Genomic DNA, 20,298 nt, shown 5'->3' on the forward strand with positions numbered 1-20,298 from the left:
AAAAATAAAATGATATTGATAAATAAATGTGAAACAGTAGTATTAAAAGAACTGGAAAATATTATTTTTTATTTAAAATAATTTTTAAATTTGTTGTGGTGTTACTAACAGAGTCCTTGGTAAGCCATTGCGGAACATCAAGGGCTCCGCGGAGCACAGTGACAGTTTGGGAACCTCTGATTTGTACCCATGGCTACACTAACAGCTGGTGTGATGGATCGGAGGAAGGGCGGTAGTGGTTTATTGCGTATCGTTTCCGTGGGCCTGCGCAATCATTCCCGTCTGACAAACCATTGATAAAACGTAATCACTGTAAATGGAGCAAATTTTCTTATCATCGTTGTGTCATTATCAAAAAAGAAAAAAGAAAAAACCAAAACATTGGCCTGTGAACGAATGCCCCCTCATAACGGCAATGATTAACGCCAAAATACAATTTTTCAACAAGCACAGCTGCTGCAGCTGTCAGTGGTAGTCTAATTCGTTGACCTTTTTTGGACTTACTTCGTAGTTCGTATACAAAGCAACAATAATCAAAACAACATTCAAAATCGCGGTCGAAGTTTTACCATCTACTCTTTCTGCTTTTGTATCCATCATCTTGCAATATTCAATTGAATTTATGCTTATAAGCATTCCTGCAAATGTAAGTTTAAGATTTTGTTTCATAGTTATTAAAAATAAAAACCTAAACATACCTATACACCGTATACATTTAGAAATATTGTTTATCCGGTGTACAAATGATACATTTCTGTCTATTCAATACAGTAAGTCACATCTTTTTGGGACCTGAATATTAGGCACTTGGGAAAAAAGTCCACAAGACTTTAAGTAAAACTTAAAAATCAAAACTGTTTAAAATATGAACTTAAATACAAATATCTAATAAATAAATAATTGCTCTTTATAAAAACCATAGTTGTTAACTAATTCTAAATTATTTATGAAATAACACCAGAATAAATGTTTAAAATTAACTTTGAACGGACTAGGTGTGCTGTGTGTAAGAAATAAAAATATTAGAAAAATTCAAACTATAGAAATATTTTATCTAGTACCTCTGCATACAATTTGCTGAAAAAAAAATTGAACTTGAAGAATTTTTGAAATCTATCGCTAAACATATAAAGTAAAAGATAGATATTTATATAAATACCCTAGTAAATTAAAAAAAAAAAAGATAATTAGTATTACCTTCATCTAAATTACCTAATAGTTTTTGTATTTATATTAATAGTTTTAATAATAAGTAATTAGTTGATAACATAAGCAATCATATGATAACAGAACTTAATAAACTTTAATCTATTAATTATTAAAACTTTATTTAAAAATTTAAATTTTCAGATGTTAAATATCTTTACTTTTATATTTTAAAATATTTTTATCCTATGCCATTTTTCATTGGACCATATACCTATATATTATATTAATTACCTATGTCTATAGTAGAAGTAGACTGTTTATTTGTTGGAATATGCACTAACTTAACTTATTGTTAAACATTGTTTTCCTAGCATAATAAACTTTGAATTAATTACCAATAAATCCGTTTTTGAATTTTTGTTATTTTTATCATTAATCGTTTTTTTTATTATATTTTTTAAAGAATTTCTATACCTATTTAAAACATTAACACTTGTTTTATGAATTATTTTTTGAAATAATAAAAATATAGTTTTTTTCTTCTTAAAATAACTTGATAGCTTATAGCTACCTATAATATATTATTATATTATATTATTGGTATTATAAAAAATAAAAATATTATGAAAATCATGATTTTACATGATTTTTATGATTTATATTTTGATTCTGTAATGGAGTTTTTAGGATATATAATTTTTAGGGCTTTCTGCTATTATACTGAAGTTTTTAAGATGCTAAATCATTTTCAAGGTTTTAAGTTCATTTTACATGCATTTTTTGAAATTTTAGTTACATTTTGAACAATATTTTATTGCATAAAATTTTTATCCTTACATATTCTACACACATTTATTTATACCATAATAGTAGGCGTGTTTATGTCAATAAGATAAGATGGTAATAGGAATTGTATAATAAATTTAAAGATCATTAATATCATTGAATATTAAATTATTCTAAAGGAGTAATTAACGCTTAAAACCTAATATATAAAACACACCTAATATATTACAGGTAATACTTTTATTAACATAATAAAAACAAATTAAGTCTGTTAAAATATAAGTACAATTATCAATTTTTTTTAAATTAATTGACCTAAATGATTTGCAATCTGTTTTAATTAAACATTTTCTAATGATACACTTTGAATGTATCAAAGTTATAATTTATATTTTTTAGTCAATGTTTTAAAAGAAATTAATCTTTTTAATATTTCCTATTAAAATGTAGTGTTATTTGTTGAGATAGGATGTTGATGACCTATAAAAATACGAACAATGATCATTAAAAATACTCCATAACCCAAAAAACAAAAAAAAAAATGATCTAAACATTTTTCAAAATTATTCTAAATGTAGGTATTATTTAAAAACAAAGAATTATTGGACTTTGATTAATAAATATAATATTGGATAAGCATAATTTAGTGAAAGCATGTTTACATATATGCAGTAAATTTAATCACAATAAAATTCATCAATAATACATACTAGGTGCTTAAATAGTTACTGTAATAGATCTGTTTTTAACTCAATGATATAAAATTATTGTATAAAAAAAAATGATTCTGAGTAAACACAGTCTGTTAACCTATAATATTATTAAATAAGTTTTATGATATTATTGTGATTAAAGTAACTTTTTTTACTATTAGTTATTAGTACTGTAATAGGTTAAATTTTGGCAAAGAAATTGATTTGAAAATGTCATTGTGTGTATACTTACAACATAATAATATATTTTAAAAGATTCTAATACCCATTAATAATATTTTTAAATTAAATAATATATTTATATTGTTATTATTTGTTTAATATCTGATTTTGTCAAACTTAAAATGTAAAAAAAAATTAAAACACTGTTTTGGTATGTTTTTTAGGTTTTTTAATAACAGTATAATTAATGATGACAATTCTTATTTTAAATTATCAATCTTTAGCTATAAAAATTGAACATTTTATACGGTTTTAACAACAAAATAATTTGCAAATCAAACCACTATTTGAGAATTTAAGCTATATATATTGGTTTAAGAAAGTTATGATTTTATTATTATTTTTTTTTTTAATCATTGTTGATAAAAAAAATTGTTCTTGGTCAAAAAACTTGAAAATGTAATACAAGGTTCCTCATAAGTTGTTAACAAAAATTAAAAAAAAAGTTTAATGTAAATTCACAATTACTTTTTATGGTCATCTGAAATTTAAGTTTTGATCAAATTCTTCAAAATTATGTAAATTTGCAAAGATATTAATAAAAAATTACCGTGGAATAAGTTCAATTTTTTTTTAAATTTTCAACCCATAACCACTTATGAGTAACCTTTTATTAGGTACATTTTCAAATTGCTGCCCTATGAAAGTTTTTTTATTAACAAAATTTAAAAAAAAAACTAATGAAAAGAAATTTTTTTACCCCTATGAATAGCTTAAAATAAGTCAAAATATTTTGAAAATTTTAGAAAATGTTGATATAGTTATAAAAACAAAACAGATTTTCTGAAAACTGATTTAGTGTTAAAGTCTCAGTTTTATTAATTTTTTGTTTGTTTTCCCAATGTATTTGAAAACTTTTGGGAATTTTATACCATAGAAACCTCCCTCTCTAATGTTCCAATTCAAATGAATTTTCTACCAGAAAAAATTTAAACATGGAAAGTTGAAAACCGAAAATAAGAATAAATTGGTACCTAGCTTGTTTAACATTGTCTATAATTAAAGGAACAAAATACTAAGTCACCAATGTCCCAACTCTAGTTATAACTTCTAATTAATAAATTTCTTGATATTATTTTATTTACTTCACACAACTGTGTATTATTGAGAAATTTGCATTACAATATAAAATGAGTCAATATAAACAATTACTTATTTATGGTGTTAATTATTTATACTTGTTATTTATTAATTTTTCAATATATGCTGAATTTGTTTAAATGTAGTTGTTTATTATTATTGGTATTTGGTATCAAGTATTTTAATACAACCTAAAATACAGTTACTTTAATAATAGTACTTATACAATTTTGAAATAAAATTTTTTTACAATGTATAGCAGGTACTATTGTTTATTAATTATTAATATTAAAATTGGTTTTCTATTCAATATTTATCAATGTTATATAAAGCACCATTCTTATTGAAGTAATTAAAGGTTTTTGTATAAGTATGAAAAACCATGATTTTCATATTATTAGCTATCTATAATTTTTATGCGTATTTCAACGTACTTAAAAACCATGCATAGATGATTTTACTACTTATTAATACTTATTCTACTAGGTAATTTATAAGAATTAGTTTGAAATTATTTTATAATTTATAAATAACAAATTCAATACTTAATAATAACTACCTAGATATGGTTATTCAAATTATTAAAAATAAAATGAAAGTAAACCAATACTTAACAAAAAATAATCATTTTATACAAGGACACAGTTAAAAATGTCATCAGGAGGAGGAATAATCAAGAATATTCTTAATTTTAAAATTGAATAAAGCATTCATATTTTTATCAGCTATTAATGGAAATCCATCCTCCCACTGCCACACCTTGGTATTGTAATTTATATATTATAACAGAATTAGATAATAACTTTGTTAAGATTAGCTTGTTAAATTTAAATTAAAAAAGTATTTTTTTATATTTAATGAAAACCCTTTTGATATTTTATTTCAACCTGATTTGATAAGTATTCTTTTTGACTTGGATACAAAAATTGTTAGTTAAATAATTTTAGTAAGTCACAAATAAAAAGAACTCTTATGAAATTAATTGAATACAACTTAACTTTCACAGTAAAATATTTATTTACACAAATTTATGATTTAATAGTCAATAATTTAAATTAACATAGATATTTGTTTGAACTAACACATTGTTATATTAACTTAAAACATATTATTTACAAATGAAAATAGAATAAAAAAAAAAATGTATATTTCAGGAAATATATAAAGCACTTATTAAAAATTGTATTAAAAGGAAAATTGTAATTTTTACTATTCTAAATTTTAGCTTTTTATTGTAAACTATGTAATAATTATACATAATACCATTTATTTAATTTTAATTTTACAGAGTACATGCCTTTAAAATGTCAAATCCAAACAAACATATTTGCAAATTACGTAAGTATAATTTTATAAGTATAGAAAAAAAAACATAGAGACTGCCTTATTATGAGCCAGGTAATAAATTAATATGTATCTTGTACATGGGATTTTTCTTATTTTGAAAAATGATACAGAACATTATAATGTTCTTGATAGTTGATTAAAAAAAAATCTTCTGGTTCATGATACAACTATGTACACTGCTCTGCTAAGCAAAAGTGTTATAAAACTAATATTATATTAGTTAAAAAAAAAATGCATAATTGTATTTTTCATGTTAATACCTTTATTATTTGTTATACTATTTGATTTGCTATAAAATATAATATACATTATACACCTTTAATTTTTTTTTTTTTTTGACAAGGAGTGCAATGAGATAATAAAAAACAAGTTAGTATTATTCACTTATTAAATGAATAAAAGTTAATTTTATGTTAGTACTTAACAGTATAAGCAGTGTATTATACTTATATTCGTAGGTGGATTTATGTTTTTATGGCTCTAGGTACCAAAAATTTGTCATTCCTATAATTAATAAAGTGAACTGGTTACAATACCTACTCTAGATATTAAATATATATATACAACAATAGTAGTGGACATCCATTTGAATTATTAGACCTTTTTTTCTCGTTCAGTTATTTAGCCTATTATAAAAAATTTTTAATGGACGTCCCTGAATTTTCAACATGGCAACGCGGGCTCTTGGCGGACTATACCAACGTGTTAAATATAGTTTTATCAAAAACTGTTTCTATAAAGTTGTTTACTATGTTTATAATTTATAACCTAATGTAAACTAACCATATATTATATACATTTTAGATTCTGAGCGGAGCGATGAATGTATTGATTTTACCATGGTGTGTGTTTTTATTTATTTATTTATTTTTTTTTGTGTCATCACGTTTTGGGGCAGTAAAAATGCTTCGATTTTTGACTTCAGTACCTCGTTCGATCAGAAAGTGAATCTAGTTGGTACATTGGGGGGTCAAAAGTAAAAAATTCTTAATAGTTTTCTAAATAATCGAGAAAAACAAACTAAAAATTAAGGGAAAAACGGGAAATTTTACGCACACTCATTTTTCGACAAAATCGATTTTGGTTTTTGATGTAACTTTAAAACAAATAATCATAGATACATGAAATTTTCACCGAATGTTTATATAAGTATATTCTATCCACCATGCAATTTTCAAAAATTTTCGACTTAAGTTGAACTATTCATAGGCATTTGAAATTTTCGATCATTATTAGTTTTTTTAAAATTAATATCGATAAAAATTTATTTGTTAGGCAGAAAAGCTTAAAAAAATTTAATACAAGGCTCTTAACATATTTTTACAATAGAAATTGAAAAATAAAAGAAATACATAGTCACAATTTTTTTTTTAAGCATTCAAAGTTTGAGTTTTGAAAACATATTATGTAAAAATCACGAAAATTTAGAAATTATTTCAAACTAGAAATTCATAAAAAATTTTCTTTTTAAATCTTAGATTTGAAAATTTTTAATAATCTATAATATATCCTAGACAGATAAACCGTCTTCACTCAGAATCTTTTTCGTATACAATGATATAATATCATTGGATTCAAATTTAATTCCATCCATTACAGTAACCCACTTGTAACCTACTGTACAGCAGAGCGACATACACGACTTACCCTCATTTTTTTTTTTTATATATATTTAAGTAATTTACAATCTATACAACATTATGTACAATGGGCAAATTTAATAATTAATATAATATGAAATAACAGAATTTAGCATTTAGGGACAGGCACTCAGCATCACCACCCGAATCATATACATTATACAAAAATATATATAAAAAAAAATATGTACATTATTCATTATTTTATAAATATAAAGTACTCTATTATACTTGATGTTTTTTGGATTAAATGTTAGATAGAGTATTCTTACTTATTACTGCTATATTTTTTATTACTAATAAAATTTTTGTATGATGTTAATTTTGCTGATATAATGTAGTTTAAGGAGTATTTTTTCAATAAAATATGTGTAAAATAAGTAAACCTATCAGATAATTTGTCTTACAATTTTCTTTCACTTTTTTTTGCATTTATGCTTAGCAGAGCAGTATATAATGCAAATAGAATATTGTACTAGTATCAGTAATCAGACAATTAAAATTAGTTGTCAATTTTTTTTTTAATTATGTAGGTATTTAGTTTCATATTTTTTTTAAAAATAATTTATTTAATTATGAACAATAAATCTTATAGATTACTGAGTGAGTTATTATCGAGATGAGGGATCAACATGCATTTTTTTTTTATTCTGTTTGTATTATATAATATATGTATAATGGTTTGAATATAATTCCATAATAAAATAATTTCTGTAAATAGCTATATTAACTTTTGTATTATTTATATAGAAGAATTTTCTGCACATAATGCAAATGTTACTTGTTTGGCTCTTGGTCAAAAAAGTGGCTTAGTATTAGCTACAGGTGGTGCAGATAATAAAGTAAACTTGTGGAAAGTTGATAGTGAAACATGTTTTATGGTAATACTTTAAATTCTATCTATAATGATAGTATTAAATGTTTGTGTATAATATATTCAGTGGTGTTTCTAGGATCATGAAATGGGAAGGGGACTTATTATTAATTTAATTAGTTTTTTTACAGCTTATAATAATAATATTCATAATTTATTTATCAGGGGGAAAATATCAATGGGAGAGAGTGAGGGTTGAACACCCGAAGCTTCATGGATACGCCACTGATATATTCATGTATTATTAATTATTTTAACAATTTTTATTAATTTGTTTAGAGCTTATGTGGTCATGTAACTCCTATTGAATGCGTACAATTTGATCCATCTGAGTATTTAGTAGGTGCCGGTAGTCAAACAGGTGGTTTAAAAGTATGGGACTTAACTAAAGGAAAAAAGGTTAAGACATTTAGTGGACATAAGTCGGCTGTTACAAAATTAGATTTTTTTCCTTTTGCTTCATCTTCATATTTTGTAACAGGTTCAAAGGATACCAATGTTAAGGTATAATTTGAATAATCATAGTATTTTTATTAAATATACAAAATAATTAGTTGGGTGTACACATTTTCATTTTTTAGTTATGGGATTATCGATATTCACACTGCATAGGGATGTACAAAGGTCATGAGGCATCTATTTCTAGTTTGAAGTACAGTCCAGATGGTTTATGGATTGCCTCTGGCGATGAAGATGGATGTGTTAAGGTTAGTTATTAGATATTGATATTATTAATATAAAAATTTATGGTATATATCTCATTTCATAGAACCATAGATCCATATTACAAACTGTTTAGTGTTTAATATATCATTGCTATTAGTAAGTAAATAATTAGTAATACATGTATCATTATATAATCAAATTGTGATACCTAACAATTATTTAATAGCTTCAAGTTTAGTTTAATTTACCACATTTATCGTATTGTCATATAATGATTTTACAAGTAATGTCGGGTCTTGATAACTTGAATTTCAAGGGAGGTAAAAGTATAATTTGACTCAGGTGCGGATCCAGAAAAATTTAACAGGGGGTGCTCAAAAAAAAAAAAATTGTTACACCTTACTATTTATTTAAATATTACCATTTACTATTTGATTTATTAGTGCTAACTTTTTTTCCATAATAATTGTTATCGGTGCTTTCCGCCGTCGACGCGTGTCGTTACATACGAGTATACTTCGAAAACAATTAACAATAATAGTTATTATTGTCGTATGTGACGGTGATAACGAAAAGCACCGATATTATTATTATTATTATTTTTATTTTGAAAAATAATAAATAATTTAATTTATAACATAAATTTATTTTGTTGGTGGCTAGATGACAGGGGGTGCCTGAGCACCCATAGCCCCCTCCCTGAATCCGCGCCTGATTTGACTAATCTATTTTTCACGTTAGATAAATGAATTATTTTATAAAATACAAACTAATTCGAGTTAGATATTATTATATGTTTATTTGTTATCTACAATTACAATTTAAAGATTACATTTAAAAACTCATTAAATTTAATATGTATTTATTCATTAATTTATTGAGTTATTGATTAATAGTGGTTTAATTTTATCTGTGCAAGTCATATTTGATCCTTAAAGAATTACAACTCTACTGTTTTTTCTTCCTAAACAATTCTCTACTTTTAAAACAAATGTTTGATTCTAATAATAAAATGTATGACATGACTGAGTTACCTTTGCTTAACTATCTTTACATTTGACTTATTGCGACAAATATTGCATTGCGTGTATATGAATTTTGTAGGGACAAAAAAAGTTTGAGTTATTAAGGTTATCAAGACTTGAATGTATAATTATTTGTATATAAATAGTAAAACTATTTTATTTTTGATATTTATTTTATAGATATGGGATTTGAGAGTTGGGCGCATGATACATGTTTTTGATAAACTACATAAAGGAACAGTAACATCAATTCAATTTCATCCATTAGTATTTTTACTTGCTAGTAGTGGTACAGACAATAAAATTAATATATTAGATTTGGAGCGATTTACTATTATTTCCCAAATAGATACAGAAAAATCAATAATTAGGTAATAACATAATTCATATGTATGGTTTTTATTTTTTTATTATTATATAGTAATTGAAATTGTTTTCTTTAGATGTTTGCAATTTAATGATAAAGGAGATGTTCTATATGGAGGTGGTGATGATTACCTTGGTGTGTATGGTGTAGAACCAACCAGAGTATGTGATTCGGTGGTTGTAAAATGGGGAAATATGAACGAGTTAGTAGTAAAAGATAATCGAATTGTAAGTTATTAAATATTTTACATATGAAATATAATTGTTGTGAATATAGTAGAACTTAGATTATCTAAACTTATTGGGACAGCACCAAGTTGTGAATCCAAACATTCATGTTTGGATGTTGGGAATTTTTTTAATACTACAGGTCAGATTAGTATATTATATTATGTATAACATTGTTTCTTAAACTTTGTTCTACAGAACCGCTGGGTTTTGCAAATCTTGAGTAATTTTTTGAAAAATATTTAAGAAAATGAATTTATAATATCTAATCATGTCAGCAAAATAATATAAAAATTTTAATGGAAAGACATCTGATTCATTGTTGCAAAAAAAGTTTAAATCAATGCCATCAGTAGAATTTTGGTGCAGTTTAAAAGATGTATATCCTCAATTGTCACAAAAAGCTGAGTTGGTACCTTTATCATTTGAAACCACTTATAATATGTGTGAAATAAAGTTCTCCATCTATGTATCAACAAAAACAAAAAATTGCTACAGATCTGAATTCAAGTCTAATATGATAATACAACTTTCATTAATAAAGTCCAATATTCTTAATATTTTTAATAATAAATAGCTTTTATCATTTATCTCATTAGAATTTTAATTTAAGTAGTTTAAGTATAATTAATTATATTTTTATTTTAACATATTTTTGAATTAAATACCTATATCATATTATTATGTTATGAAATAATTATAATTTTTATTGCAAATACTCTTAAAAAAAGTTTAAAAGTTAAAAACAGTTTGGGTTCCAAGAGAAAAGTGGATATCAAAAAGGGATCAACGAATAAAAAGGTTTAAAAAAAAGCTAGCGTGTAATATATAATATTATATTAATTACAAAACAAACATAACATCATATCGATAGTTAGAAGGTAAAAGGGTGTAAACCCTGATCTACAAATTGTTTAGGAAAGCCAAAAAACATATTTTACTTAAATTGTGTTACTACCTTAGACACCTTAGTAACATTGTATAACAAATTGTTTTGAAACTTATCGCAAGATACAATGAGTTAATAATTTTTTTTATTGATTTATAGTTCATAATAATGATACATCTAAGAACTTAAAGCTAATATAAAAAAGAAAAATGATTTATGCCCCTTTTTTTTCTGAATCTGGAAAAATCTTAAGCTTACACCCCAGACCCCAAAAGTGTCCTACTGAATATAATGGTTCTCATAGTTAAATATTGTTATTTTTTTATAAACATTATTGATTAATCAATAAAAAATTTTATGAAAGTACTTCAAAAATTGTCAATTGTAGCCTAAGATTTAAAATCATTATTTAGTGGTTCATTTATAGTGAAAATAATTAAGTTAGAATTAATAATATTTATAAAATATAAATGCACTTAAACACATACTTAGTAAATTATTAAAACTGAATATTAGCCAAATATATACCTGAGCTCTCATCATTATTTATTTTTAAAAATTCTTCTTGTAGGTACCTAAAATATAGTAATGAATAAAATGTACTGATTAGATCTGGTACCTGTGTCAGTTTAGTGAAATATGTGTTCTATTATTAAAACCTTTGAATTGTTTAGTTTTTAAGTTTTTAATAAAATAATAGAAATGTATTTCTATTACTTATTTATTTTTAAGTAAAATTAATATTATGTTATAGCAATCTAAAACAAAATACTAGACAAACTCTGTTGTTTTAAAAAAAAATAGTTAGACATTTAGTCAATGATTGATTACAATAACAATTTAAAAAAAAACAATTTTTAATCTTAAACATAACTTTTTGGATAATAAATATGACTAATGTATGTAAAAACATAAACAAAGAAATTTAAATTATAAGTAACTTTTGAATAAAATTTTTAAAAATCAATGTTAGCAATTAACGATAATATGCAAAATCATCAATTTTGAAAAAAGTATCGCTTACACCCTTCTACACCTTCTAACCATCAAATTATGTTCAAGTATTACAACACTTATTGACTTTTGGTTACTACAATAATTATTATGTAAATTGCATTTGAAATTTGTTCGAATACTAAATCGTTCATTTATCAGAGGTTTGAATAATCCAGGTTCTACTGTGACGCGGTCCCGCGTAATAGCCGTTTGAATTCAAACGGCCTTTGCGCAGAAACCCGCGCTATCACTTTTCTGTTCAACCGCCAATCGACAACGGCCGACACCAACACGCGATAAGCGCGAAAATGTTTATTAGATGGATTTTTTTTCTTGATTTTTTTTCTATCAAGCTTATTTAAAAACTTGTAATACTTTTAGGTTGGTGCTTCCCATTTATCAACAGACGTTTCAACATGGTTAATTAATTTACCTGAAGAATATCCTTTTAAGAATCAATTTTCGCCACCTGATAAGTCAACAAAGACTAATACTATGTTTACAAGAGATACTGGTGTTCGAAAAAGTTTTAATAAACAAAAATCACGAGAAATGATTAAACCCAAGTATGTAAAAATAATTAATGTTAGCTTTAAATGTTTAATGTTTAATTATTTATGTTCTCTCATTTGTATTACTTTCAGAACTAATATGAAATTAATTGATGAAAGTGAAACTGATATTGACGACGAAAATCAAACTGTTATTAATAACGTTCATGATTATCATTCAGTGTTTAAGCCAAATAGAACTTGTAAGTATTGTTATTTTTATCTTATGATCATTTTCATGTAAACAAAGAATTAATAATAATGTTAATTATTATTTAGCGTTTAAACCAAGTAGAATATGTAAGTATGTCTATTTATTTTAATGTCTGTAATCATTTACAAATGTAAATGCTGACATTCATTTAAACATTTTTATGTGTTTGTGTGCATTATTTATTGAGACGTTTTCTATATTATATTTCGTATATTGTATAATAATTAATAACTGTATTTATGTATGATGTAATAGAATTGTGATATATTATACATTTTTACATTTTTATCTGAATCTATATTTTAAAAAACACTCACAAGTTTGTGTTATTAAATCTTAACCAAATAGTTGTAAATAAATATATATTCAGTATTTATCAAAAATTTATTTTTTTTTTTTATTATATAACTGAATTAATTTAAATATAATGTGTATGCTAGTATTTTATATTTTTCTCATATATTTAAAATACAATAGTAATTGACTGAATTGCACAAATTTTAATCTCATTGAATTTATATGTTTCCATGTATATTGATGGCTTGTTAAATACCTTTAAATTCTGATACCTTTACAAATAAATACATAACTTAATAAACAAACAAAATTTGAACGTATTCATAAAAATTAAGCTTCAAAGGAAATCCATTTATTTTAAATTCAATGAATACAAGTATGATGAACCTTAAAGTTCCAAAGTTCCAAATAATTGTTTCAATACTGAATATAATATTTTACTTCTTATAAAGCACTTATATGTTAATTATTTAGTTTATAATAACATTAAAACATTTTTTTTTATTTATGTTATGTCTAATTTTCAGTAAATCGGAGTCCACCTCCATTTTCACCTTTATCTGAAGATGGTAATATTGATGTTTATTTTGTATTTATTAATGACTATTAATAATCATTTTTTAATAATTATATTTTTACAGATAACCCCAATAATATATTCATTCCTGAAGGTAAGATAATTAAATTTATAAATAAAAAATATCCTCTGAATACATATTTTAATTTTCAGTAAATAGAAATCTATCAACTTCTGTGAAATTAGAGGGAAAAAAACATAACATTGGTAAATTTTTTTGTATGTTTTATAGTGTGTCTTAAATTATAATTTTATATTTTTGTTATATTTTTATCAACTAGACCTTTCTCAAGGGTTAATGCAAAGCAGTTATTCAGAAGCTGAAACTTCATCTGTGGATTCTACACCTTGTGATTCATTTCAGTTACCTCAGTTTGAGAGTTCTGGTGACTATCAAACTCCTGATTTACCAACTCCGTTATTAACACCTGATAGTGTTGAGGTGTCTGAAAAAAGACACAATCCTTACATAACATCATCTGTTTCAATGCGAAGTGTATCTTCTAATGTAATAAATGAAAGCTTATCCAAACGCCCATCTTCTTTACCAGTCTTTAGACAAAATGGTTAGAAAATAGTTTTATTTTTGTATAATTTAATATATTTATTGTAACTTATATATTTTAGATCATTTTGCTTATGGACATAAGTACACATCACCTCAATCTCAAAGAAAAATTATTCCAGATGAAATTACATCATTACCTCATCATAAACGACTGTTGGCTGATGATTTATTAGTCACACCTGAACATAAAAAGACTGATATCAGCACTAAGAAATTTGAACTTCCCTTGGATGATTTTGGGTTATTAAAAAATGTTTGTACAAATGTGCGAAATTTTTTATGATGTTAAAATATTAACTTATGTCTATTAGTTTTAAAACCAACATTTTCATTCAATATTATATTTCATTTTAATACTTTTTAAATTATTCCATACAATTTCAACTTAGATATTATTCAATATATTCAAAACTGGTTCACACTCTGCTGTACATTAAGTGTCTAGTAGGTCACTGGATTATGTAGGTCAATGGATGGTGTTAAATTTAAATTCAATGGTATAATATCATACTAAAAAGTATCTGTTCTATCAGTTAACGTCAACCTATATAATAGTAACATTTTTAAATTACAACAAAATAAAATTGTTATTCCTTGTTAAAATATCTAATATAAACCAAATTTGTACATAAAATAAGAATAAACAAAAGTTGTGTTTATATATATTTTTAAATTGTTGGCAGTATGAAATAGTTATGAGATACCTTATTTTAAATTTTTAATCCTTTGTTATAGAAACTAAAAATGTTTTGTAATTTTAACTTCAAAATAATTTTGTAGATTTTTGAGATAGTTATAAATTTGATATAATCAAATTTCCAATTTGTTCTTCTAACAATTTACGAGGAATTTTTAATTCAAGTTTATATTCAGTTTTGAATTACAATTAAATAAGAAAGTTGTTTGATGAGAATTCATTAATTCAGCTATGACAATATATAGCTTATGAAAAATTTGTTTAACTTTCCAGTATAATTATTATTTTTATTTTTTTGTTAAATGTAGGAAAATTTATTATTCATTTTTCAAAGAAAATTTTGTAAATTTTTGAGATTTTAAAAATATAATTTCAAACATTCATAAAAATAACAATCGAGGGTTTATTCTCATCTTTTTTTTAAATTTTCATTAACTTTGACTTATGTAAAATTGCGCATTAAATTTTCAAGTATTTGAGAAAGAGAAATTGTTTTTATATCTTTAAAAAGCTTAAAAACAACCAAAATATTTAAAAAATATATATGAAATATACACATATATTTATGCATAGAAAATGGTTATATTAATTTTTGGTCAACATTTAAAGTAACTAGGATTTTCATCAAAAAAATTAAATTGAATTTGTGAGAATCTGGTTTAGCACAGAAAACTTATTTTATTTTGTTGTTTATTGCTGACACTTAAGGAAAGAACTGTGAAATACCTACTATATTCACTTTCCCATCAGAAAAGATACTGAAGTTAAAATTAAAGCATTATTTATACTGATAAAAATGTTAACTGACTAAAAAAAAGCATACATCATCGTAAAATCAGTACATTTATCGCTCTGTTCATAATTTAAAATAATTCTATAGTATATTAATTCAACGATTAATTTTTAAATTGTAATGATATTTAATTTACAAATAAAAAATATGATAAACCTGATTTATTTTTAGAGTTTAAATGATATTTTGGATGATGAAGAAAACATTGTGGAAATTCTTACCAAAAATCATAAGTCTACTATGGGTGTGCTCAAAGAAAGACAACGTTATCTTAATATTATACAGACTTTATGGACTAATAAAAATTTTAAGGTTTGTTATAAGTAACTACATGATCAAATTATATTATATACCTATTAATGTTAATATAATTTATTTATTGTTTTAGTGTGCTGTAAATTCTGCAGTTTCTATGAATGATGATGCTGTCATATCAGATCTCATTTCTATTATTACACAACGCCCGTAAATTATAAATTCCTATTTAATATTATGTTTAAACAGTGGTGTGCACAGTAATTTTCCTTAATATATGTAGGATTAAGAATAGTTAATTTTATTGTGGAATCAAAAAAAATTACATTCAAGCATACAAAGATACAATTTTAGTGATTTTATATTATTTTATTACCTTATAAGATAATTATTGATGAGTAGCCTAAAATAAGAGATTAAATGTTTTCATATTATCAAATAAACAATAAAAAACTTATGACATAGGTGGTCTTTAAGTATCTGACTTTTTCAAATGATCATTGAATGATTTTATGTAATTACACACATAACATTTTTACTCTGCATTACTTGACATATGTGTGATTTTCATTAATATTTTGTTCAATACTATCAGTGTGCATTGTACCTTTATTCATTAAAAATATTTGATCTGTATTGTCATTGTAAAAATTGAAATAAATACATAAGATAAATACTATAAATACAGTAAATAATAGTTAAATTTATAATAATTGTATAATATTATACAGATTATTCTGAACAAACTGAATACCAAATGATAACTTTCTGAATCCAATATCTTAATATTTTTGTGTATACAATTATAATTAATCACTGGTGGACCAATTCTCGATTAACATTAAATAGCACCATTAGTACTCTTTATCTATAGTAATAAAATGTATTACTTAAACAGAATATAATTTCAAGCTTTAAATTATTGGAATAACCCTCTTGCATAAAGTAATGCCATAAACACAAACTGACACGTTGATAGTTAGATATTACTATTGTTTAAAGACATTGACTGGGTTGAAACCTAGAATTTTGTTTTTTTTTTTAATTTTACACAACACAAATACATATTGACTATCATCACTTAATAAAAATGTAATTTTGATTTAGATTGTAATTATTTACCATTTTCAACATTGATCATTTTAATTTTTAGTATAATATAGAAAAAAAATAATTCTTCCACCTATTCGAGTGCATACATTTAACTTTCCCCGCATACTTCTGTGTACACCACAAAATTTAAATATTATTTTTAATTTAGAAATATACCTAATATTTTTGTAGAAATCTTTGGTGCTTAGATGTTTGTAGTATGCTACTTCCTTCGATATCTGATTTGATTCAAAGTGGCAATGAAGCGTAAGTGTTTAATTGAAGTTTATATTTTGAAATTGATTCTAATACATTATATTTTCATAATATGATTATGAGTTAATTTACTAAGAAGATGAAAAATTACTTGTATGTTAAAATTGTCAACATATGATTTGTTGTCTGTTGTCTGTTTTTTATTTTATTATTTATTTTTTTTTTTATGGTTTGGGCTCATTGAAAATATTTATATTCTTTTATACATTTTAATAGTAAAATGTTAATTTTATTATATTAAAGTTTTAATATATAGAATTAAGTACAATAAGTCTATCAACTTAAACAAATGTGAGATTTGTCCACATAACAAGATACTGACTCTTTACTGATTGATTCACTTATGAAGTAGTTAAAGCTACTAAAAAGAACCTAGAAAGGAATAGATGATCTATTAGTTTATTTGATCTAAGAAAATCGATGAATTAACTTTCCTAGACATCTAAGAATTTTAACCCAAGTCAATGTCAAAATGTAGTAAGAGTTTCAATATTAAGTGAATTAGAGTTAGGTCTGTAGTTATGCGGTAGACATCATATTTGAAGAACAAAATCGTTAAAACTCAAAAATTTGTGTTGTACCATATCCATTTCACGTGAGTTGCAGTACTAAGCTTTCAAAAACACACCAAGTTTAAAATCCTGTGCAGTTCTTTATATAAATTAAAGCATCTTATAAGTTGTAATGAAAATTATTGTGATATGTGTTCTGAGACCTAATATACTATTAAATTTAAGATCTTGGTTTATTACACATATATTATAATATAAAATATTCAGGCTGAATAATTAATAGCACCATGCAATGGTTGAACGTTTTTAAGTGAATTACATGGAATTTTCAGTATTATTAATATTAAACCTAGAAATTGAGACTGTTTAATGAAACTATCGAAGACACTGGCGCTTACAGCAATTATTCAAGATACTAATTTTCATAAGATGTTTCATATTATCAGAAAAATATAATAGTTAGCCGTGACCTAAGATACATCTAGTTTATGTTGTATGATATACTCGTACAACCCACTCATGTTTTCATTTTTTGTAAATCTTTTAAGCTTAAATTAGATATTAATTTTCAGATTCATAAATGTAAGTTTCAAAGCCATAAGAGATATACTGCAGTATTTCATGCCAGTCATTAAGAATAATATACAAAGACCACCTTCTGCAATAGGTGTTGATATTATGCAAGAAGAAAGGTTAGTAATTTTTTTTTTTCAAAAATAAAATAGCATGACATTATACTTATCTTCAATTTATTTTTTTGATTTGATGGATGTTTTTACAATATATACCTATTGCCTTTTGTTAATAAGTCTGATTTTACATAATTTGTTCAAATTCCCTCCACTTATCACTGTCATTGGCTCTTCAGTTCCTTATAGCTTCTCAGTCCAGCATTTTTAATAACTTTGTTGATTAATGCAAAAACAAACTCCATTTTCTTAATATTTCTCAACAGTTAATTTTTAACTTTAGTTTTAAACTTTACTATTATTATTTTTAATATGGAAATATAAAATTGGATACTAAATAAAAATATCTAATAAATATCATGATAGTGGTTATTGATGATAACTGAACGTGATGCCTATACACGACTGTGTATCACATAAATCTCATCACACCATGTTCTTTCATCATGCATCTAAGTACCAAGTTATTATCTTACAGTTCACATCAATAAAACTTATTAAACTTGCCTTAACAGACAGTTATTTTTTTAGCAAAAATGATCACCTTACAGCTTTACCCAAATAACTAGTTACCACCACCCTTATTTATGCAGCTTGAGGTTTATTATATATTTATATGTAAAATATTATGTTTAGAAACATATATTTTTTTTTACACTAATTCACATTTTATTATGTAAATTCATAATTTACACATAAAATTATCATTACTGATCAATACTTATTTCAAATGTAAAATAAAAATAAAATTCATACCAAACAATTTATGCATAGTTATTTTCATTGGAGTTCCATTTTTTTGACGTAAAAATAAATTATTGGAATTTGCATGTTATAAATTCAACGCCAAAATCGACTACTTATAAAAGTTAGCGGAATTTACAATCGCTTATACTCTTAATCACCTGTTAATAAAGTACCTACTTAGTACCTTATTCATTTCTATTAAATATTTTTTTGATCGAACAAAATGGGACTAGGAGTATGGTACCACTGATATCGCGGTTCTATCACTCTTAATTAGAATAATACAGAGGGTTATTGTTAGACACAGGTGTTTTACACAAATTCAAAGATTTAAAAAACAACCTTGTGTTGTACAAAACCTTATCTCAGCCACATCTAAAAGCAACATAATATGTACCTTACACGATCTAATAACACCAACCGTTAATTATTTACAGATATAACAAATGTCGCAAGTGTCAAAACATACTCATGGACATCAGGTCATTTGTGCTGAAGAGACAAACGGTCCAGGGTAACTTGGGAAACGTGTTTAGACAGTTGCATATGCTCTTGCAAACAATAGACATCTAATCGGCAGAGAGAGGACGCTAATTTTCCTTACTCAGTTGAAGACACTGCCCACGTTACACTGAACATTTGGTGAATCCCATTTATACGCGTCTCACGACATAATAATTATTATTATTAATTTTTTTTTATTATTTTTAAGTCTTGTCAAACTGTTTTCAATGTTAAGTATTTTTTTTATGTATAATTTGTTAATTTTTTTCCAACGTTACTTTTTTATAACATTTTTGATATTTTTTCCAATCATAATAATTTTGTACAACTAACACACTACCATATTTTTCAGCTTATTGAACCCATTCAATTTTCATTCCATACATAGCTTTTAATAAGCATTTAGAATCATATACGTATCAACTACTTCCAAACTTATATGATACAGCCTGTGCACATAATTAAAATAATATCATCAGGAAGCTCCTTCTTTTTAACAACATTGTTTTATAATATAATAATAATATATAAATCCATATCTATGG

General features: G+C 24.3%; 1 protein-coding gene across 3 annotated transcripts; it reads left to right on the forward strand.

Moving 5' to 3' along the window:
- The first annotated feature begins 341 nt into the window (after positions 1-341).
- kat80 (katanin p80) lies at positions 342-19,927 on the forward strand. 3 transcript variants are annotated; one of them, XM_015514103.2, is made up of 20 exons: positions 342-646; positions 5,239-5,288; positions 7,688-7,818; positions 8,091-8,315; positions 8,393-8,518; positions 9,683-9,873; positions 9,946-10,096; positions 12,363-12,547; positions 12,626-12,735; positions 12,812-12,832; positions 13,571-13,612; positions 13,685-13,714; positions 13,774-13,827; positions 13,902-14,186; positions 14,248-14,453; positions 15,850-15,990; positions 16,067-16,143; positions 17,218-17,292; positions 18,386-18,505; positions 19,687-19,927. In XM_015514103.2, exons 2-20 carry the CDS (start codon positions 5,255-5,257, stop codon positions 19,820-19,822), a joined length of 2,340 nt encoding a protein of 779 aa, XP_015369589.2. In that variant the 5' UTR covers positions 342-646; positions 5,239-5,254; the 3' UTR covers positions 19,823-19,927. The 3 variants fall into 3 exon arrangements, with proteins under 3 accessions (XP_015369589.2, XP_015369590.2, XP_015369591.2); XM_015514104.2 differs by having other exon boundaries at positions 14,248-14,441; XM_015514105.2 differs by lacking the exon at positions 12,812-12,832 and having other exon boundaries at positions 343-646.
- Positions 19,928-20,298: the final 371 nt, after the last annotated feature.

The sequence above is a fragment of the Diuraphis noxia genome, unplaced genomic scaffold (genome assembly GCF_037042655.1).
Source record: "Diuraphis noxia isolate RWA-SAM2 unplaced genomic scaffold, SU_Dnox_SAM2 contig0001, whole genome shotgun sequence".
NCBI lineage: Eukaryota > Metazoa > Arthropoda > Insecta > Hemiptera > Aphididae > Diuraphis > Diuraphis noxia.